Source organism: Corvus brachyrhynchos, unplaced genomic scaffold (assembly GCF_000691975.1).
Source record: "Corvus brachyrhynchos isolate BGI_N302 unplaced genomic scaffold, ASM69197v1 scaffold14, whole genome shotgun sequence".
Lineage (NCBI taxonomy): Eukaryota > Metazoa > Chordata > Aves > Passeriformes > Corvidae > Corvus > Corvus brachyrhynchos.
Window position 1 is genome coordinate 20,653,280 of NW_008239110.1, and position 24,915 is coordinate 20,678,194.

The following is a 24,915-nucleotide window of genomic DNA, read 5'->3' on the forward strand; positions in this document are numbered from 1 at the left end:
CCCTGACCTTGGAAGCTTAGGCCCCAGTTCTAGGCCACATTGTGTTGTGATGCTGTTTAATTACACAATCAAACTTTCTTTGCATTTCTGACATGAAGAGCATTTTGAAATGCTTTTTGGGTTTATGGTGATTCATACTGAATATAAACTAAAGGAAAAAAGACTCTCCTGTAAATCAGAATAACTTTTCTTTGGCCAATTATTGTAGCTTAATTATTCCCAAATGGAGAGCCTTTATAATAATTTTCTAATCTAAATGCCTTAAATGTGACCAAAAAAGGATCAGTTTTCTTAGAACTATTATAGCAGCATTTTAGGGATTTTTTCCTATCTGGCATGCTTGTGGATCCATTTCACATCATATTTTACAAAGAGAAAAATCTTTTAAAGGTACTTAGTAGCTCATTGTCTCTATGTTTCAGACCTGACTGACCACTGCTCAAATGTGTAGTGTACTCTTACCCTATCTACCTAGGTGGATGATCCTCTGGTCATCCAGTCAGGAAAGACACTTGGTTGGCTTCCTGGCTCTAAGGGCAAGTGCCAAGGATGTGGAAGCCCAGGTGGTCCAGTCCATGGGGGCTGCTGAGGAGAAAGGTCTTGAGGCAGAATGGACAGATCCTGCAGGGCAACAACTGGTTGCATAGCTGGTGTCAACAACAGGGATTCAACTTTTTTATCATGGAACCTGCTGTGAGGATCAAGGATGTCTAGGAAGAGATGAAATCAATACCATAAAGTGGGGCAAAAGCATGATTTCTACAGACTGGCCAACCTGGTGAGGAAGCTTTAAACCAGGATGATGTGGACAGGAAAGACATAATCAGCAAAACTTACTAGTGGGAAACCTCCCTAAGCATGTGCATGTAAATAAATACAGAATTGCCTCCAGGACACCATGGTGGGGGAAATTCCATACATTTTCTGGGAATTCAGCACAACTGGGTGCCCTCTGAGCCAGCAGTTCTCCACTCCCAGACTGCATTAGGAAAAGGTGGGTGATGATCTCTCATTGCTCAGACATGCTGTGGCAAACTGGAGTTCTGTGTCCAGTTCTGAGTTACTCCGTACAAGACAGACAGGTACATATTGGACTGAGACCAGTGAAGGGCCACAAAGAATGGACTGGAACAACTCTCATACAAGGAGAGTCTGAGAAGACTCAGATCTGATAAATATCTGATGAAGGTAGGGAAATGAAGAAGGCAGTGGAAGATTCTCCTCAGTGACAGGATGAGAGGTTTTGGAGTCTCAATCCTCAGAGATACTGAAACCCCAACAATATATAGGTCTGAGCAGGGCCACTGAACTAGATGATTTCCAGACAATCTATGCAGTATCAGCAACTCTGGTATTCTGTGACTAACTCTAGGTGAAAATAACTTTAAAATAGATTTTTATTTATTTATGTTTTATTGATGAATGTGCTACTTCATATTTATTGCCAATATTTGTCAATGATGACTTCTAAATCTTGGCCTAATTTTATAACTTTTGAATACATTTTAGCCAGCAATTGACCCAAATCTTTGTTCTTAAGCTTATATTGAATAAGAAACAAAGGGCTTTTGACAGTACACTCCAGGAAGAGGAGGTTGTAATACCAGCCATTGACTGTAGTATATTAAGTTCCCCAGGGTGTGTTAACTGAAAGCTAGTATTCAGGGAGACATGGGATGAGCAAAAGATGTTGCTACCTCTAAAGGCTTATGAACACGTCAATTAAAAAACCCCAAACCCCCAAACCAAAAAACCACACAGAAAACAACACAACAGAAATATAGAACAAGCCCTGTATATAATTAATCTGTCCCTTTCTGAAGCTCACAACTTCATGACCACCTACCACTTAATGGTTGATTTTTGTGAAGGTACAAGCTTGATTGCTGTGATTTAAACAACATTTTTTCCAAAGCAAAATGCTATTTAATCTCCTGGATACTGACAGAACAATAGGTATTTCTCTTTAACAGAAGGATTTGCATCTGATACTGTGATTTACTTTACACTTGGTAGCTTCTGCTTTTTCTTTGACTCCTGTTCTTTGCAGATTGCTGTTTTGTTCTAGAGCTTTGGGGTTAATTTTTTTCAGATTTTAATTTTTTTCCTGCTTACTTTTCCCCCAGCCTTTTCCACAATCCCTTGGTATTACTGATTAAATGCAGGATGGTCTGAAGTAAAATTTCTCTGCTGATAACAATTTCCTCATCTTTTAATGACTGATAAAGCAGATAATGATCTGGTGGAATCCTCTGTTAGTTAAATAGCCCTGTAAAGACTGTCTGGCAGCATTTAAAGCATCCCAATAGATGTTCTTGATTTGGTCTTTAAACCTTACAGATGGAGCTTTCCTGACATCCCACTTCCTTAAGCTGTTTTAGTGCATTGCTTTACATTGGAGAAGAAAGCTTTTATCAATGTCTATTAATAGAACTGGTTTATATAGAATACATTAATGTATATAAAGGTCATCTATTGTTTGGAAGTCTGTGTGCACACTTACTATTCTCCTCCTGTGTCAGAGCACAGGCATTTGAGTTAAGTCTGTGAAGGTCCTCCTTCCTGACTGGGGGTGTGAATATTGTCCTTGCAGTTTTCTCTCGGTGATACCTCCCCCGTTTCATAAGGAAACACATCCTGTGACAAGGAAACACATCCTTTAGAGGCTTCATGACATGACCAAGTTACTAAGTCCATTTGTGAAGGTGATATTCTCTCTCCTAGCCTTGTGGATCCCATCTGTTCTTCGTAGTCCCTTTTCACCAAATGAAGTACCACAGTAAAAGAAGGCAGAGAGATAAATACACAGTCAGACTTTGTTTTGATGGGTGCATCTGTCTTATTTTGTGTTTCCCTTTGAATGAAAAGTTTGATGAGAACATCTATTGAGTCCTTGAGTCCCTGTTCCCTTCACCCAAGCACCCTTCATTATTAATTTTTACTTGACCCTGTGCTTTTGTAAAAGGCAGTCCTGGTGTCTAGGTTTTTCCCAAGACTTTAATAAAATCTAGATTCTTATTCCTACATACACAGTGGAATAGCCCTGGTACTGCTACCACTATCAGTGGTAGTGTAGGCATTAGAGGGAGGAAAGCCATTATCCTGCTTTTATTTGGCACTCATTATCTGGAATACCACATCCAGCTTTGTGCTGCTTATTACAGGAAATGTATTTATAAACTTCAGTAAACATAGTGGAGAGCCACCAAGGCCAGACTCCGTGCTTTATGGCTGGGAGAAGTGGATTTGTTCTGCCTGGAGGAGAAAGGGCTTTTAAGTCAGCCTAACCTACAATCTACAAGGAGGTTATCAAAGCTCTTTGTTAAAATGCCTGATGGGAGACTGACAAACAGGAGTAATAAATTGAAGCAGAGGAGGTTTTGACTAGATATAGGGGAGGAAAAAAGCACGAGGATGAAAATAATTAAGCTGAGAGAGGTTGTGCAGTCTCCATCATTGGAGATTTTCAAGACCAGCCTTACATAAAGCCTTGAGTGAGCTGACCCCACTTTAAGTGGGAGGTTGGACTAAAGTCATCCTGAATTGCCCTCTGGCCTGAATGATGCTGTGATTCTATAGACCTACTAAAGTTCATGCATATAGAACTTCTATGCAGTCACTTAAGACCTTTAATTCAAATGATTTAACTTAGACATAAAAATTTTGCAATTTTTTTCAGACTGTGTAATACTTTGAACTACTGGCTGCAGTAGTTTTGTAGGTTCTAAGAACCAAACAAATATGACAGATATGACTGAGTGACAGCACTCAGACATGAAGATGAGGGGTTTATCTAATATGAGTCATTTGTCTTATGGTCCACAGAAACTTTTCATTTCTGCAAAATCCTGAAATACTAAACTCTTAAACTTACCTTTATGGGGGCATTATTTAAGTTAGTGCAAAACTACTAAAGGATTCTAGTCCTCTGTGCTAAACTCTATAGAGAGGAAATTAATCTTTCTCTAGTTGTAGGCAAATATAGTGTATCAGAAGCATCAGAACTTGTCCCGATGTAAAAATTAATGTGTGTTTTACTTCCATATGATTTAAATTTTAGCACATAGAAATTATTTTGAGCTAATAGCAATTGTTCATTATCTTCTGTCTGATTTTGAGTTTTTTATTTGACAGTGATGCTATTAAATATACTTGAACTTCGTTGATTTTCTTGATGTCTAAACAGAGGTGGAATATACTTGAATACACCCAATTCAGTTTTTCAGATTTTACATTTTACACTGCACTTGTTACCATCATCTGTGGGAACCTAATATGTGAAATATCAAAGTTGCTGGTCATACACAAATGCTACCATAGTTTAAACCACAATTTCTTCATCAAATTTTTTTAAAGAAGGAAAAGCCCATAAAAGTTGAATTGCCAAATGTTGCAGTGACCAGCTGCCTGCCACACAATGGAAATCTAGCTCTGAGCTAAGTGCTAGTGAAAGGATTAGGAAAAATTAAGCAGTTCTCAGGAGTGCTCAGCATGCAACTGCCTGGTAGTCCATAGGGACCTGAAGTGAGGAGGGGCAACCCATTCTCCTTATTAAACATACATTTCTACTACTTCCATTCCCAAGGCTGGATCATGTCTTTCTGACAGAAAAATCAGCTAATGTGTGATGTTGTAACAGTTACTGGAAAACTTGCCTGAGACCCCAGGTTTTCAAACATTGCTGTAGTTTAACCTAGTGAGTGTTTTAAGGGAGTGTCTCTCACTTTGTTTTCTCCATATTGTCCTGCTTTGAAAGCAGCTGAAAGAACTTCTTTCATATTCCACAGTCACTGATTTATAGGCACTGCTTTGGATAAGGGAAATGTAGATTTTAGTTCAAGCACCAAATTAAACTTCAAAGGGATTTGAACTTCTAAGGAAATGGGTGCACAACTGTTCACAGATACTCCCACTCCTTCTTTGACTCAGTTTTTGGTTTAGACGTGATTGAGAGGTGCAAAGAAGTTTCTCAGTCTGCAATCAGAAGGGAAGATGTCTGGTTTGTCTGAGGGTCTGGTGTGGGTTCAGACATCAGTTACAGGTTCTCAACAGCAAGTCTTAATACAGACTTGAGGCTGGTGTCTCTATACTGGTAGGTTTCTTGTCGAAATGAAATTAGGACATGCCCAGTCTGTTTTGTGTTATAAATTACAGTCTATTAATTTGAAATTTCATTTGCATTTTCCTGTAGCAATGATCTTCATAATTTTGTTCATGAAAGCCATATCTAAAAAGTATTCTATTTCTAAACAGCAGATCTGATCACTCCTTAAGTCTAATATATTAAAATTTCACTCAGGAAGGCCTAATAAAAGTAAAAGTAGGTAGTTCTTGTTATAGGTAGTAATGGAAATGACCAAAAGATCTGCAGACTAAATTTTCACAAAAATAATTAAAATCTGCATTAATTCTTCAACTGCAGGTTGGGTGGGCAAGATGAAAATTAGTGAGTGGGAATGCCTGCTATTGTAAGCAGGAGGTGGTTAATTGCCATTACTAATGAACACCTTAAGATTTCCCAAACTTCAGCTTCGTTTAATGCTGCAGTGTAAAAAGTTACTTGATTTGTGGAGTGAACTGATAGTTTTCATTAGTCATGCAGACAAGATTTTGGCCTTCTCAGTCCTTCTTGAGCTCATGAATAAGCTTAAGGAGGCATTATGTTGACATCAGACATGGAGAGAAGTGTGTTGGAACATTAAAGGTTCCATGGCCAGATAGAAAGAAGTGCGAACTGTTAGGGAGGGAGAAATGTAAATAACTGGGACTATTTCAATTAAAGGGAAAAAGAAAAGAAAAAAGAAACAAAGTAACAGCAGCAGAACACACACACACACATATATACACACACACACACAAATAAATCAAAATGCAGTTTTGAACAAATCTTTTCCTCAATATAAAGATTTGATTGAGTCAATTCTAAATGTTCCACCTCAATAATGCCTTTGTGATGAGTTCCCAAAATTGATTTTTTTAAAAATATGGTACTTAATTGTTTATTTATTTTACATGGGATACTGAGAACAGTGTTTTTGTAATCACACATATATCAAAAGTGCACAGAGTAGGAAGTCACACGCTTGCTCGTGAGCTGATGAAATCAAATTGGAGGGTATTGGTGCAAGGGGATGAAAAACTCATGGTACCACCAGCTTTAAACTGTGAATATCTCCCCATTGATGGTATTCACACAGGAATCAAGGGAAATGTGTAGAGGGCATGGTGGAAATCTTTGACATGCTCCTGGCTACTGCTGCTCGGTTTCGCATGATGAACCTTCAAGGGGAGGAATTCGTGTGCCTTAAGTCCATCATCCTGCTCAATTCTGGTAAGTTGTGTGCTTTATTGTCACTCGGGTATTTGTGGCCACTTCTGCATGTGGTTGAACACTGTGCTGTCCTTAGTGGCATTTTCGTTTTGGGACAGCAGCAATGGAAATGGATTTTCAACACAGACGCAGGCAGGACCACCAGGCAGGGGTGGAAGCGGTTGAGCCTGTCCAGTGATGTAGATGGGACCCAGCAAATGGATGCAGTGAGTAGCTGACACACTGTGTGCAGCTGATGTGGAGGGTGATCAGAGCAGTGCTTTGAAACAGATGCTGGTGGGTCTTAAAACTCTTACAAGACACTGAAGTAGCTGGAACCACACACGGGGCAGCCAAAGGCAATGCCAAACTGCAGTGCTTAGGTCATGGCAAAGTAAAAGGAAAAAAGGTAAAAAATATGCTTGAGTTTATTGTGGTTTAGTTTATATTAAATTATAGGCATCTAAATCTGATATAATCACTTTCCACTTCCTTTACAGTTTTTGGCTGTAAATCTCATGCTGAAGTACACTTCAAAAATAGATGACTAGATAACAAGTGTTAAGTATAGATACAAATATGTAAGGTTAGATGATTTGAATTGTACATGAGATGATTGAAACAAAAATATTTAAGCTGAAGCATGTGAAGCAACTTCTTTTGTACACCAGAGGACTCTTTTCTGTTTGAAATGAGAAAAAATCTTCAGACAATTAATTTTGTATATGCAGAAATGAGACCCATGGTGTTCTCGTGGAAATGATAGATATCTAGAATAATAATGTAGGCACCAAAGTAAAAATTTTAGATGCAGTTCTCTGCTAAGCTGTTACCTGGTGACTAAAGATGCCAGTTTCCCAATGCTGGGGATTTACCCACTTGTTCTCCCCTTTTCCTGTTGCATTTGAACTTGTAGATGGTACCAGCCTCTAGAGAAAACAGATGTGGAGGGCTCTATGTCCTTTTTATCCAGTTGTCTAACAGATCACTTGCCTGAATTGCAGGCAAAACAAATTTAAGATATTCACATCAAAGGCTAACTGCAAACGCAACAGACTTTGCTTTACTGCTCAGGCCTTTTTCTTTATGGAAGCTTGAATGTGGTCTCAAAGCTCAAGCAAAATTATGTACTTATATAATCTAATATAAAACCCTTTATGTATGTTCTATGAGATATGAATGGGGTTCAGGTTTTGTTTTGGTTGTTGCCAATTGCCAAGAAGTAACATTTGAGGCAAGCAAGTGGCATGTTAGGAATGAAGGGGTTTTGTTCTTACCTTAGTTGCCTGGATAGGGTAATTGTAATTACTGTTTGACATTTTATTTTCCTTTTACTGCACTGATAATTATAACAGAATATTTCCTAGAGTTAAATATTCTTCCTGGAAAGTGATTCTGCTCCAATATTTTAGCTAATCTATTCAAAGGTAATTAAATTCTTAAATAAATCTAAAATATGTAATTGATTTATAAAAATTTTGAATTTAAATTAGAAAAAAACCCTGGAAGTCTGAATAATACTAATTGGATGTTCATGTCTTGAACATGAAGAATTTAAGTCATGCTGTAGAGAAATTTTGTGCCGCTGTTGTATTTAGTATTGATCCAGAAAAAGAAATTTGTTATTTAGACAAAGCTCTGCCAGGCATCACCAGCTATCCATCATAAGCACATCTCACTGTGTTAATGGGATTTTTTTGTCACAAGATTCCGCTAAGGAAAAAGAGTGAAAAAAAAAAATACAGCAAGTGAAGTCAGTGATAATCAGAGACAAATTTTCTTCTGCGTGTAAGAGAGATGGGACCACTGAGTGCAACTAGGAGATATTATCCTTCAAGGTTCATATTCAGCAAGTTCAAATCGGTGGTGCTCTTCATGGCAGAGCATCAGAGTTGATCTGATGACTGATCTGATTTTGGCTGTGGCTTTTTTTTTTTTTTTTTTACACTAAATGTAAGTTTATAGCTGCTCAGAAGTCTGGCATTTTTACGAGAGTCTTGATAGGGATAGATCAGAGGACATGGTTCAGCTGAGCTGTTACAGGATCATAATGAAAGCAACTTATACCATTGTTAGATCGTGATGTGTTAGTCTGCTTTACAGACTGCCCTCAATGCACTATTTCTGAGTACACTGTAAATTCTGTGTATATGTGGCCACAGAATGTGTGTGCATAAGGTACATTTCCGTATTTGTATTACTATAACAACTGTATTGCATATCATTACCTTTATGCATAAAGGTACATTTCCGTATTTGTATTACTATAACAAACCAAATTAATTGGGAATGTGGATACAAGTTTCTTACTGTCAGACCCTCTAGGTGCTCAAATTAAGAGGCTGCAAGACAGAGATAAGTAGCATAATTTGGGGTATGTGTAAGAGTTGTGTGTTTGGCATAGATGCTCTAAAATGTCTTCTGGAGATGCTTCACTTCACAGAATGTAGCCAGCCTCCTTACATAAGTTGTTGGACAGATATGAAGCACATGGCTGAGAGACCTGAGTTGGTTCATCCTGGGAAAGAGAAGGCTAAAGGAGGGTCTTTCTGCAGCCCTCAGAGAGCTGATGAACAGGTTATGGAGAAGCCAGGGCCAGACCCTTCTAAGAGGTGCAAGAGGAAAGGACAATCTGCAATGGAGAAAACCACAGCAAGGCAGATCCTGACACCAGATAAACAGAACAAAAGCTCTACCCAGTGAGAGGTTTAGCACTGGGACAGGTTGGCCAGAAAGATGGTAGGATCTTAGTCCTTGGAAATACTCAGAACTCAGCTGGAAAATGCTTCGGGCAGCTTGATCTAACCCTGAAGCTACCACTATTTGAGCAAGAGGATGAACTAGATTACCTCCAAGCCTGCCTTAACCTGGATTCTTTCTGTGAGTGCATATGTAAATATTCACAAATTTTCTGCTAAAGAAACAGCAGATAAACACACAATGAATTTTTGGCTTATTATGCTGTCTGTATTATATATTCATGTGATTAAACCACCAGATCTCAAAATGATTTAAACAAGCAGATTAATTAAACAAATAGGACTAATTATGCTACATGTCATGTTTAAAAGCAGTCTGCATTTTCATTCTAAAGCTTTGTGCGGATTTAATTCATTGAGTGTACACAAACGTTTCTTTATTAAATCCCTGGACATCTGGTAGTCTCTTCACATGAAGTAGTGTTGTTTATTGCCTTTGCTGGACATTCCTGTTTTTGCAACATCTTTCAAGGCCGTTTAATAACTTTACACTCCTTTTCCCCGTGGTTTTGGACAAAATGTGATTTTTTTTTTTTTTTTTTTTTTCAGTTTTGCTCAGTGATTGTGGAAAGGGTGGAAGGCTTTGTTTATAAACCAAGGTATATTCTTAACGTTACCGCCACATTTTTCCTGAGATACCAAGGTGACAGTATGTCTGTAACAACAAAGACATCATTGTCCCTACTAAACAACAAACCTGAAGGTGCCCCTCTAAAGCTGCAGCAATAAATCTTTCGACTAAAAAAGCAAACATGTATTTTTGAAAACCACATTCAGCTCAATATTAAAGGACTGTTACGTAACATTGGAAAAAAAGTATTAGAAACATGAAAAGGCAACATGATGCCAGATGTTTTCCTTTTTGAGTGTATTGGAGAGGAGGGTTGGCGTTATGTGGCAAAGCAACAGGTTTTCATTTTGGACATGAAGATGTAGGTCACATCTGCCTTAGCAGATGATTTACCTAATTAGTTAGCTGGTTAGTCCATAGAGATGGAAAGATCTGGCTGATGTGAAGCATGCTGTAGACCTCCTGATAAATTGTTCCACATGACAGCTTGTTATTCTTTTCTCCTGATGTTTTTCAATTCCTGTTAAATTGTCCTTCTTATTTATTTCTTTATTTTGGGGGCTGGATGATTCCAGGAGTGCATGGTATGGAGACAAATTTCCTCATATGCTCAGCCTGTCTTGCTACAGCTTCAGAGCAATGGGGCATAGTGGAAGAAGGAGAGCCTTGGGTACTGCTTTGTGAGCCTGAACTCTAAATCTAAAAATACTTAAACTGGGGTTTATTGTGACAGAAAAGATGTTGAGGGCATTCTCTTCTACAGTAACATGCAACAAATATATAATTATATATGGTGAAAGATACAAAATTATATCAATGTATTCCAAGGGCTGGCATGGTAGCACTGCAGTCCCCAAGGGATCGTGTTCTGGTGTGTGTTATGGGCATGGACCAACAGGCCTTGCTTGGTTGTAGGGTGGTGCTTTCTCTGTTCTTGCACCTGTTATGTTTCATAATACTGACCTACAGAAAGAGCTGGAAAAAACCTGGTAGCTATTCAATTTAGGCTTGGAAAGGCCTTTGAGACTGTTAAATTTCACTTTGCTAGGGCAGATTTCTGCATCCTCCTTTGAAAACTCTGCTTGGATATGTATGAGTGTGTGATAGCCAGCATTTCTTTTTGGGAAATCTCTGGTCAGTGGCCTGGGGCAGGAGCAATCACCATGAGGGTGTAGAAAGGAAAACCTAACATAATTTCCCTTGGCAGTTATTGACTGGCAATTGCCTGAATTCTCTACAGTTATTGGGGAGTGCTTTTTTGATTTACAGTTTTTAACAGCTTCTAGACTAGACCTAGGTGAGAAAAAATTCCTCCTAAAAGATTCTTTTCTTTTACTAGTTCCAGTAATATGAAGTTATGGGGTACTGCTGAAAGAGCACAATAGGTAAATATGTTCCTGTGGCTGAATTAAACCGCTCTGGAGGGTGCATTTATGAGATTAATATTTCCTTCTAGTGGATTGTGTTTTGTCAGTAATATTTAAGAATCTTGCCCCTACTGGTAAGCTATCAAGCCTTGTATTGTCAATGGGCACATGTGACGGTGGTTCAGAGTCAGCTGAGAAAGGTTCAGCTGAGAAAAACCCAGGACCAGTTTCTGTTTTGAGAATTAATTTCAGTGAAAATAATAATAGTTATGAAAAGCTCTGTGAGAAAAGAGGCCACCATACTATCTATATCAAATTTGAAGCAATATTGATTACCAAAATTAAGAACTCTGACTGACGATTTTCAGAGGTTGTGCTGTGTTTGAGCTGTCCTTTTGGGTTTTTAAAGCAGTTTCTTACTACTTTTTCCCAGAGACATTCACATTCACAAACACATTTACATTTCTTTTTAGTACAGAAGACCCAAAATCATAAAAGCTAATTGCAGGTTACAGTAGTTCTAGGTGTCAAGTCCTTCAAATACCCAGATGATGGGAGGAGGTGAGGTAGGCCAAGAAGATGTTAAAAAAAATCTCAGCTCCCCAGCTTAGATGCACAGCAAAGTATTGTTATCTTCAAATCCAGTGGTGGCCCCAAGGCTGCAAACAGTGCAAACAAGCTAGAGCATGTATGTCTGTCTGTCTGTGTGCATGCTAGTGTCTGTGTGTCTTTTAATAACACTAATTGAATTCCATATTCTGCTATATATGATGCTTTAAAGAAAAGCAGAATGAAACATAATTCCAGAAACCATTTTTTTCCAAAGACAAAATCCAGATCTCTTCTTGGCTCCATGAACTGATGCAGAAGGGCCAAAGCACAGGATTTGTCAAGACTGTTATAGACACAGGACCATGAAGCCAGTTTGATTGCATTAATGTATGTACATCTTAAACTTCTGGTGCCTCAGGACTGGATTATGGCAATACGACCTGTTTAGAGTTACTGGTTCAGTCCAAAAGATTTAAAAACTGATGCTGAGTACAACAGTTCTCTTTTGGCAGCACAGTGTTGTTGTGACCTGATTCACATTGGCTGTGTGTTGTTGTCCAGAAAAAAATCAAGATAAAACAGCCCAAAATAGTTTAGACTTTCCCATTTTGAAAGCTGATGTGCTGCTCCATGCCCCCAAGATTTAGCACTGGCAAAAGCTCTTATACCTGGATTAGAGACTGTCACAGGTGATGTAGAGGGGCTGTTGGAGGGGGAGTTTTAAGGTGTTTTGTCCTCTGGAAAAATTTCTATCTGGTCCAAACCTTCCGGCTGCTCACTTTCAGTAGTAAGCAATTCAAGACAGCTAAATTTGCACAAGTTGATTTGGACACAGTTTTTAAAGGAGAGTCAGGTGAAGGAGCACACCTTTCCAGGCTCTTGCTTGGTTGGGAGGATTTTATTGAGGCAAATGTCCATAAACAAACCCTGGTTTTGTTTACATACTTCGCGGTAACTTTATTCAGTTCTAGATTGACTAGAAAATCACTAAAAATCAAATACTATACAGCAGGAAAAATGGCAAAAGCTGCTGAAAGCTTGGGTTGGTAAGTATTACAGAGCTTTCAAGGGGAATAACATCTCCTCAAGGTTTCAGAGTCAAGTGACCAAGCGAAGAGCACAGCCCACAGGTAGGTCTAGCTGCAGGTGTCACCCAGCACCTGCTACAGACCTTGGTGGGACCCAGGCAGGGAAGAGGCATTGTCTTTCTCCTCCTGCTTTGCCCACAGTGACCAAATCCATGCTCCAGGGTCATTCAAAGCAGCGACCTGGCTTCCAAGCAGGAGAGCTGGCTCACAGTCAGATCCCATGGTTTAACACAGCTTAAGAGGCAGCACAAGGCATATCTTGAGTCCACCAAAGTAATTTTTGTCTGGGGTTTGTTTGTTTTCTTTCTCCCTCCTACTCTAGGTGTGTACACTTTTCTTTCCAGCACCTTGAAATCTCTGGAAGAGAAGGACTATATTCACCGTGTCCTGGATAAAATCACAGACACTCTGATACACTTAATGGCTAAGTCAGGCCTTTCTCTGCAGCAGCAACACAGACGACTGGCTCAGCTCCTCCTCATCCTCTCTCACATCAGACACATGAGGTGAGACCAAGCACATAGTCAGCACTTCTGTGCTGGGCCCATGCAAGAGAGGTGTCACAAATGCACATGCACACTTTTCCTTCATGGGTGGGAGTGGAAACTGTGTGAAGGGCTGTAACAGGGAAAAAAAAAAAAAAAAAGCTTTCCACATTAAAATGTTTACCCCATTTGTTTCTTCTGGATGTCATTTCCTCTGCTTTTTGTTTTGATAGTGCTAAAAGTTTTAGGGTAATAAGTATCTGCTTTTAATCTTATGTGTGTCTTAGAATCATAGAATGGCCTGGGTTGGAAGGGACCTTAAAGAACGTATAGTTCCAACCCTCCTGATATGGGCAGGGACGCCTTCCACTTAGATCAGGTTGCTCAGAGCCCAGTCCAACCTGGCCTTGAACACTTGTAGGGATGGGGGACCCACAGTTTCTCTGGACAACCTGTTCTAGTGCCTCACTACCCTCAGTAAAGAATTTCTTCCTAGTACCTAATCTAAACTTGCTGTCTTTCAATTTGAAGCCATCCTCCCTTGTCCTGTCACTACATGCCCTTGTGAAAAGTTCCTCTCCAGCTCTCTTTGAGGCCCCCTTCAAGTACTGGAAGGCTTCTGGAAGGTCTTAGAGCCTTCTCTTCTCCAGGCTGAACAACCCACATTCTCTCAGCCTTTCTCACAGGAAAGGTGCTCCAGCCCTTGGATCATCTTCGTGGCCCTGCTCTGAACCTGTTCTAACAGGTCTAAGTTTTTCTCAGGGTGAGGACCCCAGACCCGGACACAGGTGTTTGAAAAGTACTGAGTAGAATATTAATGTAGAAGTAGCCTAGCTCTGCAAACTTTAGTCTCTTAGAAGATAAGATTTAATAAAACTATCGCTTTTATGTAGCCACTTTTCCCAAGTGTCGTGATTACCAATCACTTTAGAAAAGAGATTAGGATCATTATGTGAATTGTATGGATGAGCATAAATGCAGAGCTACTAAATTCCAATCTAGAGGACCATGCCTTTTGCTAATCAGAGGTGAGCTGCCTGACACACTGTTAGTAATTGCAGCAAATGATTCTCCCAAATTACCTCTTAAGGCAGCTGCTCAATGGATGAAGTGTTAACGTGATAAATTTCTACAAAGGTATGCTATAGATTTTATAATTATGAAAGCACAGGAGATATTGTTACACAGACTTAACTTTTCATTATTTCAGCTAATAAAATTTAAATTAGAGTGAGCAACACATCATAGCTACTGATGAAAAGCTGAAACATGCAGATTTTACCTCCTGGACTGATACACAGATCTTTGGGAAAAAGTGAAGGGATGTGTGTATGTGGTTTTTTTTAACTTGTGTCATTTTGTAGAGTTTCTTTGTCCTTGTGTTAATGATCCTTTTTTTTCCCCCTCTAAGAAGAATTTTTACAATTAAGGAAATTCTAGATGTATAGTACAGTTAATTTTTGTTTCATAGTTTTGTGAACGGGTACTATTATAAGTGAGCTTTTGCTAAGAAATTGATTGAGCTTATTTTCCAGGAAAGAAAACTGATACTTTTTTATTATGGAAAAGGCAAAATTCATCCCATCCTCTTAAGTCACAGTGGCTAAGTTAAGAGTCTGTGTGCTCTAGGCTACTTTTTAGGAAAAGAAGAGCAAAAGAGAAACCTTTAGAAGGCACCTTGACCACAGGCAGCCTGCAATGTTCTTTGCAGGTGCTGCCTTCTGCTTATACTGTAGCAGATGTGTAGAGCAAATGTACTGCTAAGTTAGTTGTTTTGGACAAAACAGGGTTTATATGAACCCAGCAAATACTATTAGCTGGTAGCTTTTTTTTTCCCCATAGCATGTTTGGAAAGTAACTGTTGTTTCCTCACAACACACAGCAACAAAGGAATGGAGCACCTGTACAATATGAAGTGTAAGAATGTAGTTCCACTCTACGATCTCTTGCTGGAGATGCTGGACGCTCACCGACTGCACGCCCCAGCAGCCAGGAGTGCTGAACCCATGGAAGAGGAGAACCGAAGTCAGCTGACAGCGGCATCAGCTTCATCTCATTCCTTACAGTCTTTTTATGTAAACAGCAAAGAAGAGGAGAATACGCAGAATACGATATAAACAGAAGTCAGCATATACGATGGTATGAGAAACCCAGCAGTGTACTAGCTCATGCTTCATTTCATCTATAGTGCCACCTTTGAAAACACTCCAGTGACAACAGACACCAGCATTTTCCATATGAGTGTTTGTCAAGCGCTTGCCTAAATTGATTGCTTATCCTAAACAGAAGACATTTCATTGCCATGGACAGCCAGCAAGGATTGTCAGGCTAACTTGATTTAAAATTTGCAGTGTTTTTATTTAATTTTGCATGTTATTTGGGTAACTAAGTCCTAATCTAAACCATACATTCATCTTACTATAAATTGATAGGCCATACCACCCAGGCATATTGGTATCTTCATGAGTGATAGTCTTTGTTAATATCCACCCAAAATCCTGAGCTCCCTTAATGCTTTACTTGCTTGAAACTTTGAAGCAGTTTGGTAGAGATTCTGGATGACTTCTTGGGCAGTGTAAACAGAATGTTGACTGGCATCTTAGCGTGCCGTAGTGAAGCTGCACTGCGAGGGACTGCCTTGGTAGTCTAGTTAAGATTCCTGCCTCTTTTCTTCCTACAGTATAAAGAAACGGCTGTCTGAGAATCACACTGTTTTACCTCGCTGGCTTACATCACCAGAAAACTCCCTCTCAAGCTCATTCTGACCAAACTTTTAGGTACCCTTATCATATCCTCTAGATGAATTGCTTTGCATGCATGCTATCTTGTCTGATCCTAGAAAGCTAAATTGTTCTGTTGCCCAAGAGTGTAAATGCAGGGCAACATGGCAAAAAGTGATAACATAGAGAAATACTGTTGAATCAGACCAGATGATTACAAAAATCATCAGGTCTTAAAGAAAGGTCTTCACACACATACAGGATCCAGCACTATTTACAAAAAATCCCTCCCCCTGTCCCATGCTTTGTTGTGCTACAAAGCAAGGGGTTAGGACACCAGTGCGAGACTGGCACAGAAGGGTGGGATGGTCCCATCCCACTCAGCAGAGTGTGGTCTAGCTGTGTGTGGGAGGGCTGGCATCACAGTCAGAGCAGCAGGATTTTCCTTGCCTTGGCTTTCTTTGGCTCTTGTGGTATGTTTCAAAATCGCTGTTAAGAGCTGGCCCACCTGTGACACCAAAACTGGGCAATGAGCCTCAGACATGGTGTAGACTCTGGGACTGCATGTCCAGAAGGATAAACCTATCTTTCTCCATGCATGTCTGTAGCTCCTAAGGATATTCATAAGGATCAGTCTGATTCTTCAGACCAACTGTAAATCTACAAAAGGTCCACTGACGTCAAGAGTTTCAACAAGACATGAAAGAGACTGAAGAAATACACGATATGCTATCCAAAGTAGGAGTTGGTGCTGCTGTTTGACTGCCTCTATGCTAGAAAATTAAACGTCAGGGAACTTTGCTGGGTACTGGAATGAGATTATTACATATGCCAGGGATATTTTACTAATCTAATGATAAACTTTGCCTGTGCTATCTGCACTTCTGGTTGACAGGTGCAGATTGGGAGTTAGCACGGACCAGGGACTATTCCAATAGCTGGTTGGAAGCAACCACCCTGCCAGTGAGGATGCTTCCTAGCATGAGTGTAGGCTGCTCCATAGCAGCTGGCCACAGTGCTAGTGAAAGGGTTCAGGGATGCTTCTTTTACTGTAGTTGAAACCTTTATGTTGATTGGAATGAGTGCCTATGTCTAATTACGCTCCCTGTCATGCAGGCATAGCCTGTGTACAGTGAGATCAAATTTCACTGCAATTGTGAAGGCAGCAAGGCATAGGACGGGTTTGTGCTTCAAGTCAAGGAATTCAATTCTTTAGTGAATGTACATAATGGTGTCTATAATAGTTTCATGTACATATCTGAGTATATGAGCAGTTTGAAAGTCTAAAGCTAGATGCTACCTACGTTTGAGAAGATTCCTCGAAAACTGTTCGAGCCTAAACATGTGAAGCAATCACCGTAAGCTCATAGGCCTTTTCTTGATGCATATTGTAGTGTCATTTTTCTTCTGAATGTGCTGAAGGTTTTGTCTTTTTGTGTATTCAGTAAAAGCATGTGTGTGTGTGTGTGTGTGTGTGTGTGTGTGTGCGCACGCATGCTAATTTGGTACCTAAGGGCTTTTTGAGGGCTCCTAAATGTCATGAAAGAAAATGGACATTTTGGGTTTTTTTAGTAGCTGTTTTTCAGATATGTTAGAAAAACCATGAGTTCACTGAAATGAGTGCAGGATAAGATCTGAATGGAGAACAGGAGTCCCTGTAGTTAAATTATCTTGCTTACACCATCATCATTCACTTGTAGCCCAGTGTGCATTAGAGTTGCTCTTTAAATACTGTACATGCAACTTGGTGTACTCTAGGACAGAACACAAAGATCAAGATCACAAGCTGGAAGGCAAATTGGTTTAAATGAATGCCTCCCTTCCTACATCCCTGAACAGGTCAATTACATCGATTCAAGTGTAAATTTGACCTAGAGGATAAAGGGTAGTTAATGGAGAGCAATTCACAACAGAGGGTCAGATTTGGATCGTACCTATATAGGGCAAGGACCTTTACACTCAGCAGGTTTTCCCAGTGAAGATGGAAAAGCATGATTTGAAGTGGTATGCAGCAGGCAGAATGTGTCTTGGAATATATAGAATAATATCAGTCAGCTTGCAATAATTATGAATGCTTTCCTAGGCTCAGCCCTTGCAAGGAAGCAATTTAGCTTTCAACCAGTCCTCCCATGTTTGTGGTGACAACAGTGAAGGGCAACCTAGAAAGAGTAAGAGTGATTCCCAGTAATACATTAATTTACCTCGGGGCAGATTTAAGATCCATGTCACTTTGTTAACATTTTAATGAGATTTTAATTGAAGCAGCACTTTAATGCATATAGTAACCTTCCCAGAGTTATCTATAAAGATGGCCCCATATCAGACAGATGAATGTAGCTATTCAATTGATTAAATGAAGTCTACGATACAAAAATAGCAACTTTTTTCATATGTAATTCTGAATTATGCTCTCGTGTATGCAAAAAATTGTGCCTGACTATTGGTAATTGTTATTTCACAAGATGCTATTTTCTGTGTGTATATATATACATATATACTTTATATATGCAGCTGACAAACCAGTACTACCTGAATATCTGGTGCTGGATATTACATAAAAATATATAGCATGTAAAAAAAAAATTGAAAGAAAAAATTTCAAGGCAGCTAATTATGCTTTTACCAAAACATTCATAGTGATGTCTCTGGACAGCTAACAAAATAATTATTTTGTAACGTTTATACATGGATTTTTTTAAAAAAACAAAAGCATCAAAAACCAAAAAAAACCCTCTAGAAACATAGGCAATGTAATACCAGCACAAGGCAAACATAAATAGACCAGATGAATTTGCTTTGCTTGAGAACATGGTTGTTACTGAAGTATTGCAAAAAGCTTGGGAGGTAGAAGAGGAGACAGGGAGATGTGTAGCACTTAGTGGTGTCAGAATACGTGGTGTTTGAATATGTGAAAGCTACTCTGGTTTATAGTGGTTTGAGCCATGTCTCTCTCAATGTTGCAGACTTTGTCTCAGGTAAAACTCCCAGTTAGGGTACTAAGATTTGTACTGGGGTAAAATAGTTTAATGGAAGTTTCTTGGTGTGTGTTGTGGTAAATCTACTATTATATTTCAGTGACGTCACTTGATGATTTTTCTCCTTCTCTACACTGAGGGGTTTAAAAATGTCATTAAAGAAATAATTGGAACTGAGCTCCCAAGGATATTGCAAGGATGTCACCAGATCACTGGACCCTAAGCTGAAAAAAAGAAAACAAAAACCCCTCAAACCATCCCCTTCACAAGAGCCAGGGTTTGTATTGGAGCCTCTGTCCATTTCAGTTGATGCCAACTGATTCCTTAAGAGCTGTGCCAAATGTTTAAAAATAAGCAAACTACCAACAAAGTAAAAATTCTGCCTCAGTAGGTCTTTAGTCTTATTACAGGCTTAGGTAAGAACATGGCAAGACCCTCTTGTGTATATAGTATCCTAAAAAATTAAAATTAGAGTGCAACTCAACCTACAGATATTGGGATTTTGTATATAAGGCATTCTCAGCTGAACGTGCGTGAAGTGCATTTCTCACTTCGAATAAAGAGATGGATGTTTTACAACCGTGGTACGGCTTTACAGAGAGGACATCAACACGTGTAATAGAAGGGGGATGGTAATGATGGTATCATAATACAAACCAGTCTTTGCTGTCACCTGCACCTGTAGCATAATCTCAAATTGATCTGAGAGTTTAAAAGGAATGTTTTCCCAATATTAATGTCCTATCCTTTCTACTCACAGTTCCCTTTCATCCTGCAAATGTAGGTAGCCTTATATCCTGAAAGTTGTTTTCAAGGTGATTGTTGCCCATAAAGGGTATTTGGTTTTGCACTGTGTTAAAAAGAAATTAAATTCTTTTGCATTCAAATGTGCCTAAATAAATAAACAAAAATTTAAAAAAAATTACATGCTGCCATCTTGCAAATTAGTAAACTCTGTAATCCTGTGTGTGCCTACAATTAGAAGTCTGTTTCTTCAGAAAGTGCTCATTGAAAAAGGAAGGGATAGACTGCTGGTCACGAGACTTGCATTATCAAGCCACTTTATGTATTACCTTATTGTATGTATTATGAAACCAGTGCTTTTGTGTGCACTATTTAGTCTGTCAATGCAAAGTCCTTTCTTTGGCATAGGCTCAGCTGTCATAATGTATTTGTCAAAGTATTCTGTTCTTTCACTGATGCATATGAAATTATTGATGTCTTTGGTTTTGGTGAGGTATTTTTGTCTTTGTTTTGCACCTAAAAAAGTTCTAAAACAGTCTAAATAAAAAATCTGGTAGGCTACCTGATTGGTGCAAGATTTTTATCAATGTATTTGATGTTGAAAATAAAGAATTGATCAGAACACATTGTTTCATTTGTCTTTTGCATGTTTTAAAAATATGCTTCTCTGCTTATTGTTTTCCAGCAGACAGCAAAATGGCACATCGTTTTTGAAAGAATCAGAATGCATCTCTTTCTGTGTGAAGGTGAAAACTGTTTCTTAGTTCCTTCACTTTTCCTGAAAAGCATCAGAGGAGAATGCATCTCTTTTTGTGTGAAGGTGAAAACTGTTAGTTCCTTCACTTTTCCTGAAAAGCATCAGAGTGGCCGTATCAACAAGAAGCTAGGTGTAGTTAGTAATCCTAATGACACCAGGGAAGTAACCTAAGTACCTAGTACTTTATATGCTTTAATGTTCTTAGTATTTTGCTTTACATTCCTTATTTTGGGTTGTGAAATAGATTATGGCAGAAGAGACAAATTGTGTGAATTTAGCCTTCTGTAGCTGGCTGCCAATTACCATGAGCTAGCTTGTATCAAGGCAAATAGGACTCCTTTCCCAAGTGAAGAAAAAAAAATTATCTTGATTAAGCCATCAGGAAGGGATGAAAAGAAATGAAATATACTTTTATTGACATAAGACCACTTGGAACTCAACTCTATTCTGTAAAATAATCTCAAAATCATATTTGGTGTTTGCAAAGAAACCAGTCATCTATAGGATTTGCATAACAGAGAAAATATGGTCCCTGTGTTGATTTTTTTTCATCTATTTTCTGTGCCATGCTGGTTTCAACATGGGACTGTTGAACTGGCTCATAGGTCCTTTTCTTATATGAATATATATGAAAAAGCTGTTTGCTTTTATGGGATGTTTCACTGAACTTACAAGGAAAAAATTATAAGATTATTACCTCAATTCTATCATCTCGATGAAGACAAAACAGGCAATATACTTTGTTCATATGAAGCCTCACCTTACAGTTTGTCAAATATGAAAGCAAATAGCCTATTCAGACTCTAAAAGAAAGCTGGAGACTGCTGGGATTACTAAGTGCTGAGTAGAACTGAACAAGGGTTCCAAATCATGTGATTGTTTTGCAATATGCTTCCATGACAAAGAACTTGACTGAAAGTTGCTTCTTTGGCCACAAAGGGTGGGTCAGAGCAATAGGAACTAATTGCACATGTACATGTGCTCAAAATAACAAACTAATTTTCAATGCTGACTCAAAATATGACACCATTCCATAGCTTTATACAATTTTTTAACTACGGGACCAAATGAGCACTTACAGTTCATGGGAAGTGGCTTAAGAAGACAGCTGCTACATGATGCTGAACTCACAGGCTTAACCCAAAAAAAGCAGCTAGATAAGAGAATATTCCTGTAAGATCAAAAACATGGCACTCCTAAGTTAAAAACTTCACAGATAAAGTCTGAACATACTTACCTCTGCAAAAATTTTAACAATTTGAATGAGCAAAGTATTGCACGCTGCCTGGCATTGTACAGTACCTGAGATGAGGCATTCTTTTGCCCATCTCTTTCTGCAGCACGATATGACCACGCAGCATCACAGTGCAGCGAGCTGGGAATGCATTGCTGGAGACTGTCTAGTCCAATTCCTGGCTCAGAGGAATCACCTAAAGATGATTGCTAAGGGCCATCACAAAAGGAGACCCTTCTATCTCTCTGGGCACCCTTTTCCAGTGTTGGATGATCTTCACGTTATAAAATATTTTGTCTGTGCTCAGATGGAATTTCATGTGGTTTAATTTGTGCCCACTGCCTTTCGCCCTGACAGTGGCAACAACTGAAAAGAGTCTGTCTCCCTCATCTTCTTTCCCTCCCATGATATGTGTTCTGTGATGGGAGAAGGTGGATGAGATGTCACTTTGCTCAGACACCCAGCACCCACCAGAAGCAGGGCCTCTGCAGCTGGGCACTGGGCACATTTCAGTTGTCAAGAGCCATCCAAAGCTCCAGGTTTATTCCCAATTTCTTATATGTATTGGGTGAAGAAGTTTGAGAAATGATACAGCAAGGACATGCCTTTCACTGCAGAGCTTTTGCAGCTAAAACTCCTGGCTCATCTTTACTGGGCCCTAGCTCTCATGTCCCTTTAAGAACTTTGTGCTGCAGTATTTAGGTGTCATTCTGCTAATGTCTTCATTTCTGCAGGCATACAGGTGATACGAAATTTATCTCCTGCTGTCTTCCATTCCTACACATTTGCGCACAACTTCAGAATGTTACCATTTTAAATAGGTGAAAAATGTGCATGTGAGGAAAGGATGTGTTTTCAGGCATTTTTTAGCCAGATTTTGCAACACTTTTGGGACTAAGGTATTTATCTCCTCTACAGGTAAAGACTGAATGCTGCTAAGACAGAAAGATTTGCTTCTTGTCAGATTCTATTTTATTTTTCACTCACCTCTTCACAACTTGTGTCATCCATGGAAAGGTGAACAAAAATGTTATACTCTAGAGATGAGCAAAAAGTGCTGTCCATTTAGTGGTGACAGGGCACATAAAAACTTGAAAGTTTAGGCATTTGTATGAAAGCAGAAAAGACTGAATTCTAGTCTGCCCTTACAAGATTAATTTTTCCTTACATTAAATCTGAAAATAGGAGAAGAAACTACAGCTCAAAAATGTCTTCTTTGTATCTGTCTGTCTGTCTATCTATCTATAACCAAAATGCTGCAGCATCATGCTTTCTTCCAGTAATTCTTTCTCCCCTTTCCCCCATGGTCTCCATACCTGCCTGCACAATACTTCAAGTTTAGCAAAGGAGTCAAAATTGTAACCATGTGTTTTAACCTGCCGCTCTATGTCCAGGAGAGCTTCCCAGACAATTTCTGAATTGTTTATGAAAAGAATAATACAGCTGTGAATGTCCCACTTCTTGGATAGCCTTGTGAGCACTTACATAAAAAAGTGGAATCTGGTAGGTTTAATTCAAGCTGTTCTTTAAAACCTCCTTTCTAAAACCAAAGGAATGGAAAAAACCACAATTACAACATCAATAAATAGAAGTCTCCCAGGAATTACAACATGCCAGAAAACAAAAAAAGCCTGACCTGAGTAACCTGTGTGCAAACTACATCCACATCTGCATGATCCCTGATCAGAAGAGCTCTCTAGCACACCTCCCCCGCCCCCCCCGACCCACCAAGGATACCTTTGATACAAGACACGGACAATACTTTCCTACTTTACTTTTCCTTTTCCTGTCTTTCCAAAAAGTTAAATGTGCCAGTGTTATTCAGACCTCACTGTGGTCAAATCCATTTGCTGCGTCTCAGGTCTGTAAATAGATTCTTACTTGAACAAAGCAGTTTTGACTAGTTCATTTCTGGAATGACATATTAGGTGGCACTGAACAATAGATGTTACAGCTTTCAGCTCTCTGCTTTTAGAGCAATCATTTACCAAAATTCTGATTTCTATCACTTAACCAGGCCTTAGTCTATGACAAATCTTCAGTGCTTCAGCTTGCAGTTATTCATTTCCTTTTATCTTGTTTCACAGATTTTTATCTACTGGTTTCTGGGAAGACAAATTAATTCTCTAAATCATTCCTATTTATTTATCTTTTGGGAATATTATTAAAATATTCTAATGTTCTTAATATTATTACCACAGCATAACTTCTCCCAAATACAGGTTGTACCCCTATGTCCCTCTGGGTCTAATTGTGGCGGAACAGTGCAACAACAGTAGAATTCAGCTGGCTGTAGTGCATTACACAACATGCTGCCAAGATTAAAACCACTCAGCCAGTACCTAGACAAGCTCCCTTATGCAGGGAACTCTGTGCCTGTAATACACACAACCCAAAAGACAAATGACCCCCTCCTGCACTCCCTTTCCCCCCCTCAATTTAGACAAACACTGTTCTAGATGAATTCTGCATTTGACTGCTGCCAAACCACCCAGCTTAAACCAAAACTCACTATTTTGCTTTTTTTCCTTTCCATCATCTATTGCTTTAAACACCAAATAAAATATGGTATATTCCAGAAAGGGAGCAGATCAATGGTTTCTATTGCTTCAGAATCTACATTTTTTCTCTTTGACTTGCTCTTAGTTCTCAGAATCGTCCTACAGTTGCTAAGTCTTGATAGCATCTGTAGTTTTAGTAACCAGTTTCTGTCACGCCTTTGAACACAGAGACACACATCCACTCAGATGATGCACATGATGATGATGAGCATGCTGAGAGATGCTATCACTTGTAAACAGATCTCTCAACTGCAAATTACACAAGACGAAGGGCCAGGGATGACTGCTCATAAACAATCCTAGCATCTTTGTTCTCATTCAATAATCAGATGCAGAAAAAAGTTCTAAGGAAGGAGAGAGCAATACTGCAGGTGTTCACAGCATTTGCAGCAAAGCTGGAAGGGGGCAAACCAGTGGTGAGGAACAATTGATCTGTTGCAGAAAGAAGCTGTTATTGCTGCTGGAGCAGGGTGGGGAATAGGTAATGAGTGTCATTATGCTCACAGCTATGAGGAATAAGGCCACACTAGTTCTGTCAAGATCATTTGTACTCCTAACACTGTCAGACATCTCTAAATACCACTTTGCAGTCTGCCTCAGGTTTTGCAAAGCACGGTCCACAAATGAAGCTCCACTAACAGCTGCAGGAAGTCCAGGGCAAATTGTGCTCATTATTTTTCACTATTATCAATACAAGCATAATCACACAGTGCCTTGATACTACAGTCTGGAGTCACTGAGCAACCAGTTATCTTTAAACACTCACTAGCTCTGAGGTGACCACAGGCCAAT

The 24,915-nt window shown here is 39.2% G+C and overlaps 1 protein-coding gene across 7 annotated transcripts in view; it reads left to right on the top strand.

Moving 5' to 3' along the window:
- ESR1 (estrogen receptor 1) overlaps positions 1-16,926 on the top strand; it is a 181,475-nt gene extending 164,549 nt beyond the window's left edge. For 6 of the 7 annotated variants that reach the window (XM_017739475.1, XM_017739476.1, XM_017739477.1 and 3 more), the window contains exons 7-9: positions 6,198-6,331; positions 12,970-13,153; positions 15,015-16,926. In XM_017739475.1, coding sequence (XP_017594964.1) covers positions 6,198-6,331; positions 12,970-13,153; positions 15,015-15,249 — 553 coding nt within the window. In that variant the 3' untranslated portion in view covers positions 15,250-16,926. The remainder of the gene's footprint in view (positions 1-6,197; positions 6,332-12,969; positions 13,154-15,014) is intronic. The other variant, XM_008637882.2, reaches the window with a different exon arrangement.
- The last annotated feature ends 7,989 nt before the right edge of the window (positions 16,927-24,915 follow it).